Here is an 11,810-nt window from a genome sequence, read left to right as displayed (position 1 = left end):
GGTATTGTTCTGAGTACCATGTCAGTCTAGTGCCTACCCATGCCTCACCTGCACCCCATACATCTACCCAGGCCTCCAAGCAGAGGAGAGGAGCAGCCTGACTGCATTGTTTTTGTTAGTGACTCAGGCTGTGAGCACTTGGAGAGAAGAGTTTGATCATGTTTCTTTCACTTGCTCATGTTGAAATTTTGATAGCAAAGAAGACAGAGAAGGATTCCTGGAACAAGGAGCAGAGAGTCATAGCACTGGGAGGGACTGAAGTAGGAAGCCCTAGCCCTTGTGGAAGGCTAAGGCTGGCAATTGTGTGCGGCGGAATCTCCAACTGTCCTCATCTGCCTTGAGTCCTACATGGGCACAGTGATAACTAATGGATCATTGTACATGCTAAGGTGCTTTTGGTGCAGATACCAGAAACCAAGATCTGCTAACTCTGGCTAGCATAAAGGAAGGGGAGATATTCAGCTGCATGGGTGGATGACTACAGACACAAAATGTGGGAGACACATGCAATAGGATATGATGCACTCTTCTAAGAGGTTGCCTTCCTGACACACACTACAACATGGTGGAGCCTTGAGAACAGTGTATTAAGTGAAATAAGCCAGTTTAAAAAGGACAGATACCATGATTCTATTCATATGAAGAGTCTAGTATAATTACATTCCTAGTAATAGAAAGTGGAAAGCTGGTTACCAGGCATTGGTGGGGAGAGAATGGTGGGTTAGTATTTCATAGATACAAAGTTCCAGTGTGGGAGATTGAGGGAATATTAGAGACACAGAGTGGTGGTGATTGCATTACTAGAGGTTAAAGTCAATGCTGGAATAAAAAACAGAATTTTTGGTAGAAGGCAAAAGGCTTATTCAAAGCTAGCTCTGAAGCAGGTAGGGCGGCCTGTCTGTTGCCTTCACTCTGTGTCTTCTCCTGTGTTCAGGTGTGCAAGAAGTTAATGTGGGTTTGAGGGTTAGAATACAATGAGTCACTAGACAAGGAAGTTCCCATGTGGCTTTGTCTCCTGTGTTCTTGGTTCCTCTCCTCCCTTGTGGAAGTTAAGTCAGACCTCAGCCTCCTGGGGCTGGCATCTGTGTATTTTCAGATGAATATGCTATTTTTCTATCAGACACCTGACCTTTCTCCAAGTCCATTTATCTGATCAGGGTGTGTATACATGTGTGTGTGTGTGTGTGTGTTTATGTTCTCAGCATGAGGAGGCTGGAAAAGCATTTTACCTCTTTAAAAAATCATAATTATTAAAAATCTCTATTAATGTCTTGGTTATAGTTGTAAATTAATGTGAATGTGTTGACCAATATACTTAAAATTATTAAAATGATACATTTTGTGTTAGTTATGTCTATTTTAACACACATACACACGCACGCACACACACACACACACACACACACACACACACCTCAAAACCCCACAACCGGCCTAAAGTAACAAAAATTATTCCAGAAGTGCTTCTGTGGTACTACAAGAACTCTTTATTTATTTTAAAGGAGAGTTAATGGTTAGGATGCTGGGGGACCTCATGGACTTGAAAGACTAGCTGAACCCCTAAGTCTGGAGCCAGGGCAGGGAGCAGAGCAGAGGAAATTTCAGGCAGGAGTCCACAGACCTCCTCTTCCTCTGGGATGCTGTGAGAAGCTGCATCTGCTGCAGCAGCAACCAGTCTGTGTTTCTCAGGTCTAAACTGCCAGAGTCCAGCTGGTCAGGTGCCCTGAGTAGATGAATGTGGACTGGGCCAGAGATGCAGACTTGCATCAACGTGACAATTGGAGGAAGTTATGACTTTGTGTACCAGAATCCAATTCATTGGGCAGTTTTTAGAATCATCATTTTGCTATGCCTATTTTTTTCTTTTAATTATCTAACATTAGTCTGCCTGAGTTTTGGTTTTCCCTCACTGCAGGTTTTGGGAGAATGTTGAATTCAGCTGGAGTCAGCTCCCTTCTGTTGAACTGGGGAAAGAATGCTAGTGAGAAGAGAAGACCAGATGTCCTTGGTGCTGTGCACCTCAACCGTGACAAGGTAATCAAGAGAACATAGAGCCACCCTTGAGAAAAATTGAGATTAAGTTTTTTTCTTGCTATCAGAAAAAAAGATTAATTTGGCAATTAGGAATTTTTTTGTTTGTTTGTTTCTTGCAAGCCTGAGGTTGGACCAAGCATTTACTTCCCCCACCCTGACTCTTTCTGTCCTGAAAGCTCAGGGTGGAAGCAAGAGACTGGTAGTTGATATCCTCTCTACATACGGAACCCAAGGAAGACCAGTCATAGTGGGAAAGTACAATGCTTCTACAACAAAGTAAAAAACAATTAACATGAAAATTCCCTTCATGATGGACCAAAAAAGGTTTATTTTGTTTTGGTAGTGGGGACTGAGCTACATCCTAGCCCTTTACAAAAAAATTTGTTTTTATTTTTTTAAGTCTGAGTCTCACTATATAGTTCAGGCTGATCTTGAACTCACTATGTAGCCCAGGCTAGCCTCCCACTCACAGTAATCCTCCTACCTCAGCCTTCTGAGTACTGGGATTACAGACACATACTACCATGCCCAGGACCTTTTTACAGTTTTTGAGACAAAATTCTGCTAAATTACCTCAGCTGGGATCAAATTTGTGGTCTTCCTGCATCAGCCATCCAGAGTTCCGGTATTACAGGTGTGTTCCATCACACCCAGCTAAAAATTATGTTTTTAAAGAAAAGAGTGAAAAAATAAATCTAGGAAACAGTTAAGATGGACAGGAAAAACCAAGAGTTCTAAGGGGTCTTCAATAGAACAAGATCTAGAAGGTAGACATGGTCTGGCTGCTGGAATGTGGAGCACCGTTCAGAAGCTGGTGATTGAACTGGGGTAAGCAACTGAAAGCAGAGCAGGAAGAAAGATGTTTGTCTTTGTACGGAGCATGGCTTTTTCCCACATTCCTTCACTTTGACATTTCCTCCCACGATTAAAACAACGTTCAAAATAGTTTTCCTTTATTTTTGATCATTGGTCTATTTTTCTGACCACGACTGCTCGTGTTCTCATAGGCTTATTCCATCCTCCCCCAAACCTGGGCTTCCATGGAGGCCCGATTGTCATGGAGACTGGGGAACTAGAGCTGGCCCTTCCCTTTTCCAGTCACTGAAGCCAAGTTCTTGGGAGGCAACTAAGGTAGGGTGGGACTGTTGATGAGATTTTGGACCCATTCATCTGTGGGGTTGGCGCAGACTTCTCGGTTCTTTTTGGGGGCAAAGCTGTGGAGGCAGAGTTAATGGTCATGAGCTATGGAGTAGGAGAGGGGCCCAGTTCACAGCCTCCTCCAGCTCATATGGTTCATATTCTCGTAGTCTTCCTTGGGCCCCCTGTGTGGGTCCCTGCAGAGCTCTCTGATTTAAACCTCTCTGTCTCTTCTGTCAGGCCTGGACCCTCAGGCCTGGGTTGAATAACAAACACCACTTATTGGCCCCTACAGGCACAGGTGGTAAGGTGAGGAATTAAACCTAGGCTTCATCACCCAAGCCCACAGCCGCTACTTTACTGCTCCTACATGGTGACCTCTTGGCCTGTATGTCCCATTCCAGCCTCCACATTCTCTCCTGTTCACACAGAAATACCTGCAGGGAATGCTTACATGATGGCTGGCAGGGCACAATTGAGGGCCTTTCTGTATCCCAACACCACTTTCTGCGGCAAGGATTTCTCATGATGCTTCGAGCAGCAGGTGATAGCAGAGTTTATCGACTCAGGAATTTCTGAAAGAATCAAATTGCAAGTTGAACTGGCAAAGTAGAGGAAGAGAACATGGCTGCCCACCTCCATCTCCTACCTCTGATGTACCTGTTAGCAGGGACTTATGAGAGCTTGATTGGTCATAGGGAAAGTGACAAAGATGAATGCGTCTTGGGGACAGACACAGGAACATTCAGCCTCTGAACTGAGGTTGGGGAAGAGGATCAGGCTATGAGTGAGAGGAGTTAGATAGGAGGAAAAAGTGAATGATTTGGACCATTTTGGGTCAGAGTCTTGACCCACCGTCTTGGTTACTTTTCTCTCATTGCTAAGACCAAATACCCGACACCTAAAATGAAGGAAAGTAATGTTTATTTAGTTTATGGTCTGTGGAGGTTTCAGTCCATAATCAGCTGGCTCCAAGGCAGAACAGCATGGCACGGGGCAACATTTCAAGGGCAACAGTTAGCAAAAGCAGCCTAAACAGAAGAGGGAAGAACAAGCCTCTTTTCCTCCCTTATACTGTACACAGGTCACCCCCTCCAAAGCACAAAATCTCCTTGTCCTCTTCTTGCAGAGGTAGAGGATATTTACAAAGTAAGAACACTGACTTGCTGAGTCTCTTAAACTTGTAAACTTCTCAAGATAACACAATGTATCAACTATAACACTCACTTTCCTCCTCAATTACATAAGAATAAAAAGATACTCATATTTTACACAGAAGCATGGTGGAATAATTGAGAAAATTTTTAGCTCAGAGCCTGGTACCTAGAAAAAATAAGCTCACTCAGAGCTTATTATAATTGGGAATAAATGTTAGTAATGACTACTCTTCTTGCCTGGGAGGTAGCTCGTTTCTTTCTTTATGACACTTGCAGGGTGCTGTGCTAGATTATCATTCTTGAGCTCCCCTGACTACTCATCAGTTGCGGATATTACACAGGAAGTCAGGCTTCACCATCTCCTAAATTGGCAGAATGCAAATCCGTTCGTAGCTGGATCCTGTGCCTCCAGCTGGTGACAAGGTCTGGAGTATCTCCAGAGCTCCAGGTGGCTGATTCATGCTTCAGGCAGGCCATATTCTCCTCCTTGCAGTCTGAACCCACTATACTAGCTGAATGGTCCTTCCCAAGGGCACTGCTGCCCATCCCTCCCACCAGACACATACACCCCCTCAGTAAGTGACTCTGGGTATAGTCCCTCTAGAACTGATGTTCATTTCCCTGGTTCTCAAACAAAGTTTACAAAGACCAAGGTCATCCTGACAATGTGTAGGCCGACTGCACGGTGGATTTGACACTTGCTCCCCCTGGCTGCATGCTTAGGGTAGCCTTAAGAGAAACAAAAAGGGCAGAGGCAGCCAAAGATGGGTACCTAGGAGGGCTGAGTATCTGTGTTTTTTCTATTACCAAGTTTTCATAAATGATGGTAGAGGCAGAGGATCAGAAGTAGGCAAAACAAACCGTATTCTCCATAGGTCACAAATAGCTCCCCATAGTTCCCAAACCGCCTTTCTCTTTCCTGCAGACTTTATTTGGTCTTAGGTGGGGTATGGAGAAGGGAGCCATAGATTCCACCCAAAATACATTTAGCCTCCTACTGGGACTCATTTTGGTTGTAAATAATCCCACACTCCAGGCCATCTCCTGTGAAGAAGGGGTGTCTCGAGTCAGACTCCTCATTCCTCAGCTCAGTTCCAAGCAATTGCTTCCACTTGCCTCACCCTCCTCTTCCTTATAGACACTTCTTGTTCTCTGTTACTTTTGCTGCTGCCCCTACTAAATTATCATTCCTTAAGACCCCTAGGATATAACTTGCTTCAGCTTCCCGGAACTGTCCACCCCTTGAAGGTTCTATACCAAGCCCAGCTCTACATGCAAAGAGGAGCAATAGAAGACAGCAACTGGGCATGAAGGTGGGGAGAGGCCCTGGAGCTCATGCAGCCAGAGACCCAACGGCACTCTTGGCATTCCTCTCCGCCAGCTTCCCGTTAGCCTTTCTCATCCCTGCCTTACGGGAACAGGAAGACTCACTTGGCTGGCTGTACAAAGCAGAGGTCGTGGTGAGGACGAATAGGAAGAGAAAGAGGGCAGCCACAGAGACCTTAATCCTCTCAGTGGGGCATACAGCACTAGCAGAGAGCTGAGTGGCAGTGTCTGTCTTGCTGCTGGTCACCTGCACTCCGATGGCTCAGCTTTTTGGACTCTGACCACTTCAGAGTTGAGGGAGGAGAAACACTGGGCCTCTGTGTTGGCTGAAAGAGAGGGAGGTGGAGGCTAGGGCTGGTGCAGGCTTGAGCTGGGTAGGATTTGAATTCATGAGAGGAGATGGATGGAGGACTGCAGAAAGGATGTGCCGTTACCACTGTGTGCGCCCTACCTTACTAATCCTCACCATAGTCAGGTAGTGATTGTCACTCCATGGGACACTGACACTTAGGGGTAAGTGAATTGCTCACGGCCCTTGGGCAGGAAGTGGATGAGATGCAGTACTGAGAGTTGTGTATTTTCACCATTTTACCTCCCCCTGCCTTGGTGCTGGGGAAGAAGGGAAGGATTGAATGCTGCAGTATCCTTCTGGATTGGGTTTGGAGCAGGTGAACATAAAACAGGATTAAAGACAGCACAGACTGAGGCACAGGCAGAGTCTGGTGGCCTCTGAGAAGGACGTCCCCCATCCCTAGTCAAGGGACAAATGACTGAATTTACTTTTTATGTCATGGATCATGCTACTAATATTTCAATAAAACAGTGAGGCTGACCCCTGAGTTCCCAGTTGTTGCTGAGGGACTTGATTTGTTGTATTCTTATTTATTTCTTTGGACCTCAGACTCTGGGTCAACTTTTAGGTGATCTCTCCTGGATGTCAAAAAGACAGGTTCATCCAGCCCTGCAGCTGTGGTCAATATTGAGCTGCAGAGGGCGCCCAACGGTGGGCCTGATAACCAGCGTAGGTAGTCCAGAGTTCACCTTCTGCCAGTCTGGCTCTCTGGCTGGATCTGTCCCACGGTGGCACCCTCTCTCTTTGGATTTCCCTCAGGCCCTGGTTGGAGGCAGCAGTAAGCAAAGTGAGAGAAAATATAGAGGAGTTTGCTGTGAACAGACTGTGAGCTTTAGAGGCACAAGGGAAGTGTTAGAGGAGCTGAGAGAAGATGGGGTGGGGTGGGTAGAACAGGCAAAATGTGGAAACTTAGGAAACTTGCTGATTAGCGTGACTACTCATATACAGCTAAAACATGATGCAACTGGTCCTGGAAGGCTCAAGGCAGTTAGTGGTAGCGAAACTGTGGTTTTCTGTTAGGCGAGGGAGGGTGTGTATGTGGGGTACGCCCTTGACCTCTGTTTAATATAGGTGAGGAAGTCTGAGGATATCTTGTGCCTTCGACATACGGGGCTGCTTTCAGCCTTGACTGTGAACCGAAGCCAGGAAAGAGTGGTCATGGTTCCTGCAATGGCCATTACTCTTACTGCAAGTAAACCAGGTTTCTGCTTGAACCCTGGAGATAAGTTTGAGAGTTTGTTCTTAGAGCACAGACCTTTTTTCAATTCCTGCCTTCTCCCCCTCTCCATCTTTCTTTCCCTTCTTCCTTGCCTTTCTTCCTTTGCACCTGGGACCGGTTAGGCTTTCTGCTAGACCTCATGTGTAATACAAATAAAGTAATATAGTACAAGCTGGTAAATTAGGGGAAAAGACTAGAAAAGTGTTTGCATGAATCTCAGATAGCAGTGAAGAAAGACTTTCGGAGCAGTACACACACACACACACACACACACAGAGCAGAATCTGAAAGCCAGCTGCTGAGGTCTTCAGGAAGATTTACCTCTAAGATCAGCTGGTGAATTCTAGCTTTATACTTGTTGTGCAGCTTCAATAACTGGTGCAAACAGACTGCTTAGCAGGGTACTGGGAGTGTGGAGGGCACTACCAGAGTGATGTGTGTTGTCAGTGTTGTGAGGAGGTGACATTTATCCTTAGTGTCTTCTGCACACTCTGCTTAGCTTCCCACTATCTCCATCGCAGGTCTGACATTTTTTTTCCCACCAGGATCCGGTAAAACTTCTGCACAGTAAGGTGTGCCACAATCCAGGCTGGGCTCATTGGTATTCTCTGTCTATTGCTAGTGAATAAATTCAGTAGAAATGAATGAGGGCAGGGAAGGACATGGATTGTCTTTAATTCAAGATAGGCTAGCTTGGGGTATGGGTTATGCTGGGCTGAGTGGCGGGAGGAAGGGGCCTTGGCCTCTTCCCTACTTTTTAGGTCACTGAGCTGTGTCCTTTTCTAGTGCTTCTGGATCTCTCAGTTCTCCTCCAGGTCCTTTACGTAGTCCTGGACCCACTCATTTTCAGGATTGGCACAGATGCGATGGCCCTTTGTGGTGATGAAGCTGTGGAAAAAGAAGGAGAAGGATTATATATTGAGGGGACCAGCAGTCAGGAAGAAAGCCTGGCCTCTTGCCTGCCCTCCCACATTTCCCACTGACCTTGACCTTCTTTTGTCAGAGGTAACCCAAGGCCAGGCTCCTTTCAGAGACATGCTCTTCACCAGGAAGAATCCTCACACCTTCTCCCTTCCTTGATGCCTCCCTCGCCCATGGGGCCAGCTTCCAGTTGAGAGGGTTCCTAGATTGCCACTCAGCTGCTTCCCCAGTGGACATACCTGGAGGTGTCTAGGGTCCCTGCTTCCTCTCCCCAGACCCAGTTGCTCCCTGTATCCCATGTGGTGTGTGGTGCCACTTACACAACTGCAGGCTTAGGACAGTCGCCGTTGGTCTCATAGTAACCCATGATTCGATAAGGCGAGACAGCATGGGTAATGTAGGAGAAACAGCACTCTGATGGGTAGAAAGGGCCTCCTGAGGAGAAAGTGTGGGGGACACAGGTGGGACCTCTCATTAGAGGCCATACTGCCAGCTTCTTCCACAACCTAAGAGTACTGTGGACAGAGAAAGGCACGAGACAGCCTCACAGAGTTAGAGAGATGGCTTTGGAGGAGCTCAGTCTACAGCATTCTGGCTCATCTCTCTCTCCATCAACCTCCCGATTGCTTTTCCTCAGCCCCTCCTGGAAAAATAGGCTGATGACTTTCAACTCCAGCGCCAGAAAGTATCAAACAGAGGGCTGCTCAGCAAGCACAACTTTCCCTGAGGGACAGATTCACAGAGACCTAGTGACTTGACCAAAGTCATGCAAATTCTGAGAATTTGTAACAAATGTGAACAGAGATTGACAGATCTCTGACCCAGATCCTCCCAGTCTCTCATTCCGTTCCCACCCAACCCATGCCATACAGAAAAGGAAAACGTTGACACCAAGCCTTTAGGGCAATGGCCACGAGTCAGGACACCCAAATTCTAACCCAGTTTCGCCTTTGCACTCTTTACTGGAACCATTTTGCATTCCCAGTCAGTTTCTTCCATTTTAAGTGAGACTTTGGGATAGTGTTTATGTTTGCTTCTCCTTCTTTTCTTTGCTATGTGAGGCGGTTCTGCTGGCGGCTGCAGGGACACACACCGCCTTGGCCCAGCACATGCCCGCCGCCGCCCCACTGTCCCAACCCGGCTCCCGTAGCTGCTCCCGGAAGTGGAGCCCGACATGGCTGCGTCCCAGCACCACAGCTACAATTTGTACCCGCGCCACCCAAGCACACTGAACGGGATGGTCACACTCGGGGGCCACCCCTGCACCCCCACTGGGGCCCTCCAAGACCAGCATCCCGCAGGCTGGCACGATGCTGCCTGGTTTCCTGCAGGGCACAGCCTTACCCTGACAGGAGGGCTGGAGTCCTAGGGAGTAAGGCCATGTTTGACATGCTGTGGGGTATGGTGGTTTTGTGGGCTGTTTTTTTTTGGAACCGGGAATCGAACTTTCAACGTCATGCTTGCCAGGTAGGCGCTTACACCGCTGAGCTAAATGCCCAGCCGTGGTCTGTGGTTTTAATACTGAGCTTCCTGAGCTCTTGAGAGTTTGGGGATTGCCTTGGAAGTGCCCTGCGTTTGAGAGTAGTGTCTTGAGGATTGTACTGTCTTCAGACCTTTTTCCTGTTTTACATACTGGCTTGTGTGGGAGACTTTTTTTGAAGAAAAAATTTTACCAGTTAGGTAATTTTTCAGCTATTTTCTAACCATGCAACGTCATAGCTCTTATAGGGGATAACAAGGGGTGACAGTGATGTCACCTTAATATGGTATTATGGACGTAGTGGGATGGGTGTGGCAGACCAGTGACTCTTCATAAAGAAGCACATGCTGTGCTTAATGGAGGGGGAGAATCAGATCCATGCATGTAATGTGATTAAACTGGATCTAAGTGTGAGTGTGCATTGTGGTGGCCTGAGGTCATTGAGGGTGGTCAGATGCTTGGGTGGAAAGATCTCTGATATCTGATGTCCAGCACCATCCCAACTAGTATCCTCACTGTTCAACGAATGGACTAAGGGAACCCTTGGTTCCAGGCCCACTCAGGGATCTCTCGCCTCAGCACTCTCAGCTGACAAGCGACTTTTCAGAGAGGCAAATCAGACTATCTAGATTTTACTTTAGACTAGCTTTATTTCAGCAACAATTTACATTTTATTGAGTTTCTGAAGAGTAAGTGAGATAAAATGGAAGATGATTGTCTACAAACGTAGCTTATAAAAAAAAAATGACCAAAAGTTCATTCAGGCAGACCTGACATTGCTGTGTCTCTCCATACCCAAGCTGTATCTGATTTTTGAGCTATTTTCTGATGTGAAATGTCATAACTCTTACAGAAGATGCCTGGGGGCGGGGGAGTGACAGCAGTGTCACCCGAATCAGGTGTTATACATAAAGTAGGATGCTGGGAGCCAGCACAGGGCTAGCTGATGCCACAGGCCGCTGAGCTCAAATCTCAGGAAGCCAGTAAACAGAATGCTTTGAGGGACTCCTCATATCCCTAGGGATATTACCCGCTAATGAATGGGTCACAATTATGCTCAGTGGCAGGGAAAGGAATTGGGGGAATAAAGAGACAGTCTGGCATCACTCCATGGCTTGAGAGGACAGATGAAGTTGAAGCCAGTTTAAGACGATGCAGACCTCCTTCCAGAGGTCCCCTCACCTTCCCAGCCACCTTATTCCTGCTTCTTTCTCCCGTAGGGACCATGGTGAAAGGAAGACAAGGTGTTGTACTCACGTGAGGAGGAGTGAGTCTTGGTCTCTAGGGTGACGGTGATGAGGAAGAGGAGCAAGGAGATGGTGACCATGGAGACCTTCATCCTCTGGAAGTGCTGCAGAAGCAGAGCTGGCCTGCTGCGGACTTCTGAGGCTCCGGAGGTGAGGAAACGCTGAGAAATGATCATTGAGACAAGATAGTAAGGGAACTAAGAATTTGAAAGGAAGTAGAAGAGCAGCAGATGTCTCAACAGTTTCATATCCTGCCCACTCAGAGGGTGGTGGTGGGGAAGCAGGGAGAACCAAGACTGAAGGGAGGAAACTGCCACCCATCCCCAGTGGGAAGGACTGGATATAAGCCTTTCCATAGGCAGAGGCCTCATTTCCTGGGGCTGGCCCACTGTCTTAGGGCTGGAATGTGTTCGGTACTTGATTGCAGTTTCAAGCCTCAGAACAAAGCTGTATGGGACCTGGTGGTTCAGGATCTGCTTTTGGAGATCAGAGGGAATTTGGGATAATGAGAGTAGGTTTGGGTCACTCAGATCAGGTCTTACTGATTAGAGCAATGAAATCCTCACTTGACCTCTGAAGCAGAATCTGCATTTCCATCCTCATCTCTATCCCCTTCTCACACTGGAGTGAAGCAGTTATATGATATCCAGTCAGAATTCATTTATATAATGGTTGCTATACACACCAGTTGTGGTGCCCAAATGCGTTGTGAATATTAGCCCACTTGATATCTATAGGGATTTAATCTTTCAAAAATTCCTGTTGAGGACTAGGGGTGTAGCTCAGTGGCATAGCGCCTGCCTGCCAAGCATGAGGCCTGAGTTCAATTCCCATTACAAAAAAGAAATCCTGTTGAGGAAATAAGCTGAGAAGCAGACTCTGGGATTTGATAGCTGATAAGTGGGGCTGGGATTTAGATGCAGCCATTTTAGTTCCC

At 46.9% G+C, this 11,810-nt stretch overlaps 2 protein-coding genes across 2 annotated transcripts; both read right to left on the bottom strand.

Annotated features, from left to right (window-relative positions):
• Positions 1-3,106: 3,106 nt before the first annotated feature.
• Positions 3,107-7,184, bottom strand: Ccl16 (C-C motif chemokine ligand 16). Its single transcript, XM_005008470.2, is given in 4 exon segments — positions 3,107-3,248; positions 3,626-3,746; positions 5,760-5,901; positions 7,116-7,184. Coding segments are annotated over 4 exon segments (474 nt in total).
• Positions 7,185-7,870: 686 nt separating this feature from the next.
• On the bottom strand, positions 7,871-11,119 carry Ccl14 (C-C motif chemokine ligand 14). Its single transcript, XM_003469593.5, has 3 exons — positions 10,884-11,119; positions 8,467-8,581; positions 7,871-8,113 (listed from the first exon to the last, which is right to left on the bottom strand). Exons 1-3 carry the CDS (start codon positions 11,047-11,049, stop codon positions 8,026-8,028), a joined length of 369 nt encoding a protein of 122 aa, XP_003469641.3. The 5' UTR covers positions 11,050-11,119; the 3' UTR covers positions 7,871-8,025.
• Between the last annotated feature and the right edge of the window lie 691 nt (positions 11,120-11,810).

This window comes from Cavia porcellus, unplaced genomic scaffold (assembly GCF_034190915.1).
Source record: "Cavia porcellus strain 051 isolate PalLab524CR breed Dunkin Hartley unplaced genomic scaffold, mCavPor4.1 scaffold_6, whole genome shotgun sequence".
Taxonomy (NCBI): Eukaryota; Metazoa; Chordata; class Mammalia; order Rodentia; family Caviidae; genus Cavia; species Cavia porcellus.
Note: the sequence above shows the minus strand (reverse complement) of the source record. Positions and strands in the feature narration are given on the sequence as shown.

Bases quoted from the DNA above. Each gene is read 5' to 3' on its own strand.
- Ccl14 (XM_003469593.5), bottom strand. From the start codon at position 11,049: ATGATCATTTCTCAGCGTTTCCTCACCTCCGGAGCCTCAGAAGTCCGC. The intron at 8,582-10,883 runs GTGAGTACAACA...CTTTCTCCTCAG, and splicing joins CAAGACTCACTCCTCCTCAC to GAGGCCCTTTCTACCCATCA. The intron at 8,114-8,466 runs GTAAGTGGCACC...CTTTTTCCACAG, and splicing joins TGTCCTAAGCCTGCAGTTGT to CTTCATCACCACAAAGGGCC.